The following is a 15,212-nucleotide window of genomic DNA, read 5'->3' as shown; positions in this document are numbered from 1 at the left end:
GGAACTCTTATCAGCTCTGAAATTTTTAAACAATAACAACAATCAAGGGGAAAAACAATTGTTTAAAATTAATTTAAGGAAATGGAAAACCACTATTAGAACTTTAAACACATTATTTTCTTTCCTATGTACCCACATTTTTCAATTTGATTTTATTAATTAATCTATTATATATACCAGGTATATATATGTTTACATATGTATACACATCACATCAAATCAAGTGCATATACATATACACGTACTTATACATATATCTATATCTATACAATAACCATATTACTATTAACAGATTGTTTAAGTTTGTCATTGACCCTTTCAGTGCTGATTTAAAATATGCATTTCCAGCCAAAATATTTCAATATATATCCTTCCTCTAGAGTATATTAACACTACAGTGATTGAATCTCCCTACCTCGTCTCCCCTCTCTAAACCTCTTTTGCTTTGTATCTCCATATATAGTATTCCATTTCTTTTTGTAAATTTTCTCTTGTTTCTCCATGTATATGCTTGTGTGTATCTGAGTGTGACTGTGTGGGTGAATGAAGGTGAGAGACTGTGTGTATGTGTGAGTGAAAGTGTGTTAGGTGTGTATAAGAGTGTGTATAACGGTGTGTGTACGTTTATGAAAGGCAATAATGATGATGGTTGATGATATATGACGATAAGAATGATGATGATTTTGATAGTGATATTTCTGATTATCTCCGATAATGGAAATGATATTTATGAGGATAATGATAAGATGCTGATAATGATGATGATAATGATAAGATATTGCTACTGATGATGGTAATCATGATGATGTAGATAGATGTTGATAATGATGATGATGATAATCATGATTGGTGACAAATGATTGCTTTTTGTTTTATACTACATGTATATATAAATGCCTTGAAAAATAAACAATTACAAAAAAAAAGATGTTGAAACGTGGAGCAAACATTGCTGGGTAATAAAAATCATCACAGAAGCCATTTGAGAAATAATGGAATGTTTATTTTTTAAAGAACTTTTTAAAGTTCACAGGAAAATAAACCATTAAAAATACAAATCTGCATTGAATAAATTATATTGTCAGTACAACAATATCACTGTCATACATTCAAATGTCATTATAATTATCACAATGTTTTGTCACATTGCTAAATGCTCTAATAAGATATTAAACAATGTGTATCCAACTTTATTCATTTCGTAAACTAGAGGTATTGCACTTTGACTATACAGTGAAACTCTTTTTTAATGTTGTTTAAGCAAGGTGCATGTAATTTCTAAAACACACATGATGCATAATGCAACATTATTTGTTGGTATTTAATTTGACAAATCAATATTTCCAACAAATGGTTACTCAAACTACAACTGATTCCTCGAATAATATAGTAGTAGTACTGCATAAAAATACACTCTAACACTATTGAAATGAAGTTATTAGTATATCTATCATTTCATTTGTTGATGGCACAAAACAGTTATTCAATTTATATGTAAAATCACAAAACAAAACATCCCTGAAAAGTTGTGATGCACAAAGTGGTAAAATAATCTGCTTATTTTGATACAAAATCAATGTATCAGTACAAAAACTTTTCACTTTTATTTGTTTTGTGGTTTTCTGGTAAGACTTCTGACCCTTAACTAAGCATATACACAATATGTATACATGTACCAACATACTTTAGTGGTGGCTGATGTTTTTGGTAATGTAGCAGTGGCGCTGTCCTTAAATGACCATTGCTGTTAATTCATAGGAGGTTAAGCCTACCAGGTAATCAAAGTACCGGGCACTTGTACAAACATTATCCTAACAGCCAATATATGATGATTTTGTATATTGGAGACCTTCCTACAAAAATAGCATTTTGAAAGTCAATGATGCAGACTGAGATCCAAGTTGGTTATATAAAATACAGCTACAGCTGTACTTTAATAAAACAATGGTGCAAACTATCCTAATTAAGTTGTATTTGAGTGGATTGAACAGCTCTGCACTGCCAGTCAGAAGGTGGAAGGAGTTACTGGCATATCTTGCCTGATGTTCTATACTTTCAGGTATTGTATAGGCTCACTAGACATTGTCTCTGGTTCAACTCCATTCACGATGTCATCTGGAGATCTTGTCTGTATAAAGCACCAACTTCCCGGCCAAAGAACATGAGAGAAGCTGAAAGAAATGCAATACATGTACATGTACATAATTGTACAATTGAAAAATGTTGAACAGATACATTTAATATGAAATTTATTAAACCAGTTCAATAATTTGATATGCCACCAGCCTTTACAAGAGTAGCATATATCAAATCATTTTAAAATAAGTTCAGTAAGTAGCCACAAGATAAAGATTATGTTTATCACATAACTAGTATTTATTGAAATATAAATGAAAAATTCAATTTCATTTCTTTAAAACGAGGCAAAATCAGATTATTTGAATGTGATGTTACTGTCCACCAAGACAATTGAACGATATCATATTTTCACCTGTGATATCACAATAGTGACATGGCTGTATTTCACAGCTGAACGAGACATTACATGATAAAACAAGTTAACATGGTCGCCTATTTGTTCCCTAAGTATTTAGCATCTTGAGACCTCATTTAGTTCTGGCGTGCCTGCCATTGATAGTAAACTGTATTTCAACTGTTACAATATTAGGTCTTTGAGCCTATTGCAAATTGCACCTTTCAGTCCTTCAATAAGCTTGAGAGTTCTTCACTCCAGTAACGGCAGTTGAACATGCGGATGGACAAATAATGAGGTGACTTAATTTTTGTTGTGAAAAATTTGACAATATTTCTATGTCAGAGTCTGTCTACATATTTGCTTTAAACAGTTGATGTATGGAATCTCTCAGTTCAATTACAGTCAAGTCTGCCCTAGGGACCACCTCTGTATAAAGACCACTTCTTGTATAAAGATCTCTTCCTCTTGTTCCCTTGGGTGGTCTCTATAGACAGGTTTGACCTTACCGTACAAAGATACAATACTGTAATAAACTCACCTGAGGATATTTAGGATGGAAAGCAACATCAGACACCACATCTGTATGGTCTGTCAACTTGTGGCAGTAGGTCCCAGTTCTTATGTCATAGATGTATGTCTACAAAAAACATATACATGTATTGATAATCCTTCAATAGCAAATCAGAAAATGTAAGTAATACAGAGGCAAGTGATCAAATATTGACATATCTCTCTCCACCAAAGCTAACTATCTAAGTAAAAGTGGTTTTTTAATTTTTTTTTAGAAACATGTTTAAAGATGCTCAACCGCCAATAGAGCATAAATGATACCCATAATTTGAACAATAATTGGTGTTTAATCATATATGTGCATGTCTGATTAACACACACAAAAAAATCATTTGAATTAATTTATTTTGCTTTCAGTGCATGCACAATCAGTACTGCATTCCATGTAGGATGCAATATATTATTTTTGATATTTTTATCTTTAAGTAAAATAAGAAGCTCAAATTTTTCAAATGTGGTAATGGTGTAAAGAAAGTAACTTTTTTAACTGAAGAAAAATACTTAATCGTCTGCTCTTGTTTTTAATAGAGAAAAAAATTACCATTTTTCAGCTGTGGAGCATCTTTAATCAATGGAAATCAACAATATTTATAGTTTCCCTTGCTTTCAGTTTCACATATTCTTCTCTATTGTATGACCAGAAAAAAACCTCCAAATCTATGCTATATCATAAGGAGCTGGAGAGGTAAAATTGTAAAAAAAATATTTGATATCTCATGTTACCAAAGATTAGTTTACTAGAAGAAACTTACTAAAGAATCAAACATAACCATTTTACTTTTAAATGGTTGGTTGACTTACAGATCTATCTTCAGATCCTGTTGCTAGGTAACGACCACAAGGACTGAGATCGACACCACAAGGGTAAACTCTGTTGAGGTGTCCTTCGTATCTCCTCACACATCTACAGCAATATAATGGCAGTTATGATTAGGTATTCATCCAATATAACATAATAAATAAATATATCAATACCTAGCAGAAACATACTAAATGAACCTACAGCATCAAAAGGAAGACCCATATATGCATTTACCTGTTGGTTCTGATATCCCAGAGTTTGATACAATCTCCTGCAGCAGCTGTGACAAAGAGGTCGTATGCATCAGGTGGATGAGACGTAAATGTAGATCCCTATATTGGTAAGAGATATAGTTGTCAAAAGAATTCATAAATATACTGTAAACAACATATACTTTATTTTAATGAGATATATTATTTTTTGGCATGATTTTGCGAGAGGGCTCAAACACTACAGCTGGTACGTAATTCAAATATTTGCAAATAATTAAATAAACAGAAATTATAATTATACTAAATGTATTCACAGATAGATGTTAAAAAAAGGGTAAAGTATAATAATATCTGAAAATAAAAGTGGTTTCTGGTAATTTTTTAATAAAAAGAGTTAATTCTTTGCTAGAATATGGTACTCATGTTACATTTTAGTACATACATGTACTTATATTGTGTGCATGCTAAACCTCACCTCATTCTGGCAGATCACATGAGCTGGTTTAGTATGGACATCGGTCATTGTCCGCAACGTTTGATTAACATTCATATCCCGCACTTCCAAACTCTTGTTAGTTCCAGCACATAGAACCAGGTCTGACCATTGGTTAAGGACAGTATTCACTTTCAGAGACATCATAATTGTAATTATATGCTATTTGACATGGATTTGTTGTGCTAATATGACTTGTACTGAATTATGAGATAAGGATACAGGAGTAGAACCCGTTCACTGCTGACAGTGCTGTAATCTGCTGAGCCTCCAAACTAAAACTTGTCACCAGTTTGTATCTACTCTTACTTAAATATCTACATTGGAAGAAAGGACAACTGATTAACATACATAATGAGTCTATGTATGGACACATCTAATTTTGGCAATTTTAAAGCATATATGATCTTTCAATTCCGGAGGTATTTCTATAGCAACACATATGCAGCTAATCTTTCCAGTAAATCCAAAACTGTTCAAAGACACTCTGTTAATTTAAGCTAAAAGTCCCCTCCTCTTTCAGCCATGAAAACCACAGCAATGTTTATGATATTATGGTGTCAATTTAATGAAATACAGTTTACTACCAAATGAAGTAAAAGGTCAAAATTTAGGTAAGAAAAGTACTAGAATAATGCAATATTATTTTTCAGTGGTTATCTACATTTAAGTTAAGGTACAGATGCCAGCTGACCCAGTGTGACTGACCTTTTGATATCCTGTTTGGTGAGGTCCAGGTGATACTTGTACATGTAGGCTGTACTCCCTGAGGTGAGCAGGATAAACTTATCCATATAGTAGAACCGTCCAAACTTCACCTCCCTGGGGAAGGAAGGGTTATCCTGGGGAACAGCATACAGAGACATCTTTATGCCAGATGAAATATTACAGATGAATCTTGTAGAGTTATCCAATTTCAACTACCAAATTTTCTAAACATATTCTTCACATTGAGATCTTCGCAATACTTAAACATTTACATTCTGATAAGATTTGTCTTTTCATTTTATTTCGAAAAGGACACTAACCAAAGCCCAGTGTTATCAATATTTTCTTAAGTGACATTCTAACAGCTTGACCCCTGACCTTGCTGGGCTTCTGTGGCTGAGCTCCTTCCTTATCGACAGCGAAGTTATTGACTATGTTGTTGAAGGTAAGCAGAGGTTCAGATCGTCCCTTTCCCCATACACATGCTGTTCGGTCATCCGAGGAACTGATCAACCAGTTCCCGTCATGACTCCAGTTCACACCTGATACGGTGTGGTCATGCCCTATAATCATGAGTTTTCAGTCACTTTTAAAATATCTTAAACAGCTCAAAAGAATATCTTTAAGCCAGACAATCACTTTATGAAAACACTATTTTTCATTGTATGTGCCTAGTAAGCACAATAGACTAAAATGTCTTTATCGTAAGACAAAAATGCCCCTGTCTCCTTTGAAATCAGAACAGGGTGGTATGTAACAGAATTGGACAGAAATGATACGACAGGGGTATGAAAATATATTTATTCAAATTTTGAAGACACCATTGATACTTACCAACAAAACTAGATCCTTTCCCAGTCAGAGGCATGCTAAACATCTGAGCTGACTTGTTAGCCAAACCACAAGCCAAACACTGGCCATCATCTGTGTATTATGATAAAACAATCATGGATTAGTCAAACTGTAGGTACATCATACAAGTAATAACTGATCAACATAAAGGTGTGAAAAAGTAATAACTGATCAACATAAAGGTGTGAAAAAGAGTGAAATTTAATTAAATACTAACATTCAAAATTCTTGGTTTACTGGTTTAAAGATAGGAACCAACATTACATGAAAAAAATAGTAAATTGATGATTAAAATGTGTAAAACAGTACCAGAAAATTTCACCGAATGAATTGGCGTGGGACGCTCAGCAACATTCAACTTGGTTTGTAACACTGAGGGTGCAGAACAGTCCATGGGGTATTGTTTGTGGTTCACTTTCCTGTAAATATTAAAGTCATACAGGGTACACACATGTAAACATATCATGTTATGTTGAGATACAATTTACATGTATGTAGCTCTATTACAAAAATTGTCATTTAATTTTAATTTTTATATACCTTATCCTGAGAAATATCATTAATGCATGTAAACCAACTTAGTTTTGCAGTGACTTGAATTCACGCTTTTGTGCCAAACAAGATTTTTGCTATAATCAATTTCTTTTAATCCTGAAACGCATTTGTAGTTCTTTTGCAATCTTTTGCGGCAATTAATTTTCATGAATTCTGACTCTCTGCAAGATAAATATGTGAAAATTTAAGTTTGCAGTATTCAATTTCAATCCTCCACAGATGTCTTCATTTGGATACCTCTGTCTAAAAGACACAAGGACTTATTTATGTATAAGGAGGGTCTAAAAGGCAATGTTTGTTATTTTTCATTTGAAGTTCAAACATATGACTTACCCAACAATGGATCCAGATGAAGCAGATTTAGGAAGTCGCTTGGCAGCTGAAGCACTACTTGAGAAATCTGTTCTTGGTTTAAACATGGTATTCCTAAATATATATTGCAGACGTTATTATTACTAAATGACAGATATAACAAACAGTTGTTTACTACGTGATTTTTCTTTGTCGTTAAAACAAATAAAAAAACAGTCCCGGTATACAATCATTTCGGTGACATTTTTAATAACCCCATTGTTCAAATCCCCCATCCAATGGAAAAATAGGTGGGGGATCTTATTTTCAAACTCCCCCCTATAAAGTCTGGAAATGTGTCAAAATAGGTGGGGGGTCTTATTTGCGGTGAAATACGGTAATGGTAATAGCAAAGCTTTGTGACAGCTATATATCATCTCTCCTTGAAAACAGTTTTTACAGTAGATATCATCTCCCATTTTTGAGACAGAGCCTCACGATTGAGATATCATCTTTGTTGAAAAACCAGTACCCCAGCAGATATGATATACCTTCTAAAGTAAGTCTGTGGAGACAACTCCCTTTGCATTACATATATACATTTATATAGATAATAACTTCCCATTGTTAGACATATCAGAGGATATTATCACCCTTGCAAAGGCTCAGCAGTTATTACCACCCCTTATAAAGACAGTTTAAGAGTAAATAATACCTTCCCTTGTAAAGACAGTATCACAACAGATATCAGCTCCCCTTGTAAAAAGTACATCAGCAAATATTACACCCCCCCCCCCCCCCTTGTAAAAACAATGCCTTCAACAGATATGACTTACCCTTGTAAAGACAGTATCCTCTAACAGATATTACCTCCTCTTGTAAGGACAGTACCCCCAACAGATATTATCTCCCCTTGTAAAAGTACCTCAACAAATATTACCTCCCCTTGTAAAGACAATGCCTTCAACAAATATTACCTCCTCTTGTAAAAACAGTATCCCCTAACAGATATTATCTCCCCTTATAAAAAGTACCTCAACAAATATTACCTCCCATTGTTAAGACAATGCCTTCAACAGATATTACCTCCCCTTGTAAAGACAGTACCATCTTACGTATATTATCTCCTATTGTAAGGACAGTACCCCCAACAGATACTACATGTATCTCCCCTTGTAAAAAGTATCTCAACAAATATTACCTCCCCATGTGAAGACAATGGCTTCAACAGGTATTACCTCCCATTGTAAAGACAGTACCCCCTAACATATATTATCTCCCCTTGCGAAAAGTACCTCAACAAATATTACCTCCCCTTGTAAAGACAATGCCTTCATCAGATATTACCTCTCCTTGTAAAGACAATGCCCTCAACAGATATTACCTCTCCTTGTGAAGACAATGCCTTCAACAGATATAACATATCCTTGTGAAGACAATGCCTTCAACAGACATTACCTCTTCTTGTAAAGACAATGCCTTCATCAGATATTACCTCCCCTTGCAAAGAAAGATCCCCCTAAACAGATATTACCTCCCCTTGTAAAGACAATGCCTTTATCAGATATTACCTCTCCTTGTAAAGACAATGCCTTCATCAGACATTACCTCCCCTTGTAAAGACAATGCCTTCGACAGATATTACGTCCTCTTGTAAAGATAATGCCTTCAACAGATATTACCTTTCCTTGTAAAGACAATGCCTTCAACAGATATTATCTCTCCTTGTAAAGACAATGCCTTCAACAGACATTACCTCCCCTTATGAGGACAGTACATCAACAGATATTACCTCCCCTTGTGAGGACAGTACATCAACAGATATTACCTCCCCTTGTGAGGACAGTACATCAACAGATTTTACCTCCCCTTGTGAGGACAGTACATCAACAGATATTACCTCCCCTTGTGAGGACAGTACATCAACAGATATTACCTCCCCTTGTGAGGACAGTACATCAACAGATTTTACCTCCCCTTGTGAGGACAGTACATCAACAGATATTACCTCCCCTTGTGAGGACAGTACATCAACAGATATTACCTCCCAATGATGGTATATCAACAGATATTACCTCCCCTTGTTATGAAAGTTGACTCACAGATATGAAAGACAGAAATGTTTTACAATACCTAGGAGAGGCGGTGTACCCCGAGGATTTAACACTGTTCTTAAATGTCAATGGTTGGTCTTCTATACGTTGTCCAGACTTCTTGTTTGGGGTGAGATAACCTAAAATCAATATGAATCACAAAGTTGTTTTTTCCAATATTGTATGTTAAATAAATATTCATTTCATAAGAGTTTGTATAGATCAACTGAGTCTAAAACAGGTTTTTTTCATTCTATAATGTACATATAACTTAAAAACAAGTTCTTTGAAACACATTACAGTAATGTTCTCCTTAAACAGAAGCTACATCTAAATTTCAGTACCAGTAGATAATTCTACATACCTTTTTGTTTCTTTGTCCTTGTGTCCTCTTTTACTTTATACACAAGCTCAGATCTAAGTGGTGAGTTATCAGCTAAAGGCACACTGAAGAAAGATTTTGTTTTTCTTAACAATTATTTCATTATGCATATATATTTATAATAAATAAGGTGCACATTTAAGGTAGTTTTCCAGAACTTTTTCTCTGGAATTCAATATTCTTGTAACAATTACTGTAGCAAATGATGAATAATTTACTTTACAAGTAATTTTTAAATCGTCAAAGTGATTTTAACAATAATACTGAACAACCCTGTCGTCATTAAAACCTGATCTTAAATTAAGATATATATGTACATGTATATTAATTCCATTTCAAAATATTTCATTGACAAAAGATGTTAAGTGTCAAAAGGATTAACCTATTTTAGTCTTCTCTTGATGTATATTAATGAATCTAGAATGGCATAGAGAAAGAAAATGGTCCATTGGGGAGAACTGAGTTGGGAAACATATGCAATATTCCTACCCATTCTTACTGGTGCATGCATGAAACTATAACTTTACTTGCTTGGAGAGAACTGTTAATTCATTAGCTTTCTTGGCCTGAGTAAGTAGGTCGCTGTTGTCCACACTGTTCCCGGCCCACGATGGCAAGGTAGAGGTCTGCTCGCCGACCTCCATATGGTTAAGGTCAGAGGTTACCTCATCCACAGGTGACCCATGGCACCACTCCAAAATGTGGACAGTGTTTTGAAAATGGCCGCAGACAATACACCATAGCTGCAAGATCATTACATTTTTGGTAAGGAAATTCATTTCATAACGTTTTAAAGATACCTGAAATTGCTAATTCTATACAAACATACACAGTGTTGTTTCAACATCTTTATACCAGGTACACCGTATGAAACATCAGGTCTTAATGTTAATTTCTTTTAATAACAACTGGTAAATGTTTTATCTTATCCTCTTAGAAGAAAACAAGATATCAAAAGACCACAGAGTAAGTGATGACAAACCTTCTGAGCATTGGAGCTTTGTGAAATATAGACCGCTCCTGCAGCGTTAATTGACACATTATCCATTACAAGGCCATTATCAACAGGTATTGAATCTGTAATTTCAACGAAAAAATAGGATGATCTTTGAACAGTAACGAAAAACAAAAATTCATTATCTTTATCTTTCAGTCTTTCACACATTTAGAATCTTTTCCAATGGGAATACATTTATGTATCAACTGTCATTTAGTAATCTAGTAAATTATTCAGTTACTTACCAATATGGAGTCACATTGACAAATATACAATGTAAAACTATAGTTATTCTGACAACAATATTGAGTAGTGCACAACAGAAAAGAGGACCATGACAACACAGAAAAGGTCATTTGGCCTGACAAAAGAAATGTTTACCTTGACAACAAAATGATTGTGTGACCTTGGCAAGTTCCAACAGTAATTGTGTTTGACCTTGAGGAAGAGATATGAATATTTACCGTGGAGATCCCAGTATTTACAGACATCCAGTGTCTTGGCATTGATCTGTACCAGGGCACCTGTCGTCCCAACCACCAACATAGGACTGGAGCGTAGAAGGTCCCTGCAGTATTTCATTTGAAATTAAACACCTGGTCTGGGTAAAACTATATCACTGTCGCTGTATACAATGGCTAAATTTCTATATTTTGGAATCACTTATTAGCACACATACTTTAATGAGGTTGTATGAAAAAATCTTACATATTTCTTTTGATAATACATGTATTATATTTCCATTCATTGATGTTAACTTTTTCTCTCTTTTTATCTAGTTAAAATGACATTTCATGATTTTTCTTTCATAGAATTTAGTAATTCGATGATTTTCGTTTGCAATACCTACTTAACAACTGTGTTGTTGTGCTGTAAAAATGCTGGTTTTGATGAATTGTTGATTTCAGTGCCACCTTGAGGTAGATAGGTGAAGTAAAGGCCAAGAACTGAGTATCCTGCCTCTGCCTCGTCCTCCACAGTCTGGTCACCTGCGGGGGCAATCTCATTCTGGTCAATCCTCTTCCATGTGGGCTTACTGCTGATGGTCACTGGACCTGCATGTGTTCACAATGTACATTGTCAATCAAACAACAAATATTTCAATTCCCTTAGCAATTACCGGTACACTGAAATAATCTAATTGCCAATTACAATTTTACAGTTACGTGGCTCCAATTTTTCATAGCAAGAGTGTGGACCTAAGTCAAAAAAATTATTCTCCTAATTTAACAAATGTGAAAATGTTTGACTTAAAGTCAGTTTTTGACTTAACTTTGTTTTAAGAACAACGCTTCTTTACATTGCTCACTGGAGTAAGATTTTATCCTGTATTTTCAGTCCTACCTGAGGGTGAAGGAGAAGAGAGAGATTGCTGGGAGGATTTTTGTTTCCTCATAATTTTTGCCACATCAATTTGATGCAATTGTCTAAACCCTTGTCCATCTGTCAGGTCAAACACTCGAACCTACAAATATGAGGACAAAATTGCAAAGATGTAATGTTAAAATGCAATTATGTTATGTGAATTTGAGTGATTTATCAAATAAAATAATTAGTATTTTCGAATTTTTGTGCATCTTGATTTCCTCTCTTTGCGTCTCTCCCAGTTGATATCAAAATGGCAAATTTAAAGAGCATGAGAAAATGTGTAGTAATGCCTGAATTTTGAATTACCTGACCATCAGCCGTTCCTATGGCGACCTGAGGCTGTGCGAGGTTCATTGCCATACTGATGAAAGGAGATGCAGTCAGAATTGGTGACTGATATATCAGTGTAAAATCTTCTATATTCCAAACCTAGATCAACATGGAGGTTCCAGTGAGTAATTGTTTCTATCAATATTTTTCTTTACATGCAAATACAAAATATAAACATCATCAGGTTGTTTTTTCAGAAAGTAAATGATTTATTACTTACTACATTTAAAAGTCAAAAAGGTTTTTCTGTTTGTTTTTTATTTATTGCTTTTATCATTATTTCATTTTTGATGTTTTTTATTTGAAATGCGAGGTTTACTGGTACCTTGAAAGTCCTGTCCTCCGATATGGTGACCAAGGTGGCCGAGTAGTGAGGACAAAATTCAGCACTGGTCAGTTTGCTTGTATGACCCTCAACAGTAGCTACCTGTTGGTCTTTCTGAAAACAAGTTGTACATCCAACACTTATTCATAGAAAGAGGCTGTCATTTCATGACACATTGCCATGTTCATACTTGAAACTTACAATTATTATGAAAGGGACAGCATGCATCAATATTTCCCATAGGTAGAATGTTAAATTTTTCAAAATTTTGAATACTGGCCGGTACACATTTTTAGCTTATCTTGGCTTTTATTTTCCTTACTATGCATTTAAGAATGTATAAAGAAGACTACCTGATACTGGAGAATAAATTCTACAAACATTCATACATATCAAACACCTCATTAGGAAATAATAGTTTTAATATCTTGTGTATATGGTCAAAATGCCAAAATTCCCTTAAAATCTAATATTTTGTAAACTAGGTATCTTTGAGTGACAATAGCTCAAAAACAAGTATATGGGCATATGTTTTTTCTTCTATTTTCTTTTATGATATGAACTCCTATTTCCAAAAATCTTTATAAGAAAAAAAGTTTAATACAAGAAAAGTTTGACTTCTCAGAAGAGTACATCCTTAAATAATGATCTTTGATAATTTCATTTGAAAGAATCATCCTTACAAATAGTGAACAATTTCCAGAATATTTTACTTGTGTTTTGTAGTAGAAGGTACATAGAAATGCATAACTTAAGCTTACACTGGCATCCAAGATAAGAACATCTGCTCCACAGCAAGCTGCTACAAGTGTATCATCGGGACTGAAGGAACAATAGTGGATATGTCCAAGAGATGTACCAATGATCTGTCCTCGAATCTGTAGCCCTGTAAACATTTACAAAACTATAACAGAATATATTTTACACAGTAGAACTGATAAACTGGTTATCATCTAATCATTCTACAAACAATCTTGGATAAACATGTACAGGAATAGTAAAACATAACATTCAATGTACCTCTGAATATCAAAGAAATAACTTTGTTATAAGCATAATTCGTTATACACACATTACAGACACAGTACAGAAACTTTGATGGGGGATGAAACTCAATTTGTTATAATCATGAATTTGTTATAAAAATGTTACACTGTATATCATTGATGAGTACAATTGCTTTAAAGGATTCCAATCCCTTATAATATTGTTAATGGTGGAACAAATATATCCCCTAGTAACATCATAATTCAGTGAATCAAATAGTTAGAATCCTAATGATTCAGACCTAGATGGCCTGAAGGAAAACCATTATCACTAAACCATAACATTCAGCATCTTAATTAGTTTCTGAGACAAGACCAATCTTACCTTTGTCCACCATCTGTCTTGCCTGGAGAAGATTCCATACAATCACATAGTCCTCTGCAGCAGAACATAGTAATTTGGGGGAACTTCCACTTCCTAAAGAGATACTCGTCAGTATTTTCCTGTGACCCTCTAGTTCAAGAGGCTAGTATGAAAAAAAACAAAGCATTTATGATTTTATTGTAATTTCAAAAAAAACTTTTCAATGTTCAAATTTTTTAAAGATTAATTAACATGTAGATTCTACAAGATTTTTTTTTCTACAATTCCAATACAACACATATTCAAAAATAAATATGTACCCATGTACCATATGAGAAATTATTTATTATCTATTTTATTTCATTAGTTTTTCATATTTAATGCTAGATCTACTACAATATGGATTTTTGTTTAAATACAAAACAATTTACAGAACATGATACCAGAAATCTAGCCTAACATTAAAAACCTTAAACGCCAAGTGTTGCAGACTCCAGACACCAACAGAGCAGCGTGTATGTGGCAGGGCCAGGTAAATTCCGTCTGTCGCCAGTTGAGTGTATGCGGGGTTGAATGCTGCCCTTACACTCTGAATGTAACTGAGTTCCATGTTTCGTGATGCTCAACACGTGTACAGCACATAGGAAACGTTACATGCAATGTATCTTTGGCTTCATAATGTCGTATCTCTTTTGTATGATATATATAGATAGCATTATTAACTGGAAAACTTTCTTCCTTAGCATAGTCACAAAATTAAATCCCTGCTAGCATCCCATACTTCTTCAACTTCATCCACACTCTAAAGCGTCGTAATCGTCATGGCTGCATGAAATGTCGGTGTTAATGGGAGATAACTCTAAATGGTACTTTTTCTGCAGCGGGCGTTCATTAAGGTGGATTGCACCGCGGATATTGACACAATAGATAATGTCGAAAAAGTTCGAACTGCTTGTCATTTGAAAGTAAACCTAAAAAAATCTGTTGGACCAGATCTATTAAAATTGTAATATCTAATTTTTTACCCTAGAAATAATTTCAACACTCTTTGTATTTAAATTTCACTATTTCTATTCACAAGTATTCCAAAAATAATTCAGCTAGCACATGTATTTCTTTAAATGAATCCCATCTAAGAATAATACTTTTCAAATGTCATTAAATTTTGATCCAGTTAATTTGATCATCTTTAAAAATTTCCAGATCACTGATGCACTTAACCATGCATGTTTAAAAAACTATACTAATTCAATTATTACAATGTGGCATAAATCATATGATAGGAACATAATGAGGCTGATATACATTTAAGATTACCTTAATTATATATATTTAAAATAATGCCACCAATTTTTGCCTTATCACTATATGTATAACACCCTGAGCATGTTTTGGCCATATCATATGG

At 33.9% G+C, this 15,212-nt stretch overlaps 1 protein-coding gene across 1 annotated transcript; it reads right to left on the bottom strand.

Annotated features, from left to right (window-relative positions):
- Positions 1 to 981: 981 nt before the first annotated feature.
- Positions 982 to 14,666, bottom strand: LOC138318243 (WD repeat-containing protein 27-like). The gene is given in 24 exon segments (XM_069260442.1): positions 982 to 2,125; positions 2,127 to 2,171; positions 3,015 to 3,113; positions 3,848 to 3,950; positions 4,083 to 4,180; positions 4,536 to 4,657; positions 4,776 to 4,870; positions 5,262 to 5,395; positions 5,640 to 5,824; positions 6,096 to 6,185; positions 6,423 to 6,532; positions 7,002 to 7,094; positions 9,093 to 9,192; positions 9,417 to 9,499; positions 9,966 to 10,177; positions 10,417 to 10,511; positions 10,896 to 10,999; positions 11,282 to 11,486; positions 11,776 to 11,896; positions 12,106 to 12,228; positions 12,455 to 12,568; positions 13,216 to 13,340; positions 13,826 to 13,967; positions 14,274 to 14,666. Coding segments are annotated over 24 exon segments (2,817 nt in total). The 5' UTR covers positions 14,415 to 14,666; the 3' UTR covers positions 982 to 2,047.
- Between the last annotated feature and the right edge of the window lie 546 nt (positions 14,667 to 15,212).

This window comes from Argopecten irradians, chromosome 3 (assembly GCF_041381155.1).
Source record: "Argopecten irradians isolate NY chromosome 3, Ai_NY, whole genome shotgun sequence".
Lineage (NCBI taxonomy): Eukaryota > Metazoa > Mollusca > Bivalvia > Pectinida > Pectinidae > Argopecten > Argopecten irradians.
This window is presented reverse-complemented; position numbering and strand designations above follow the sequence as displayed.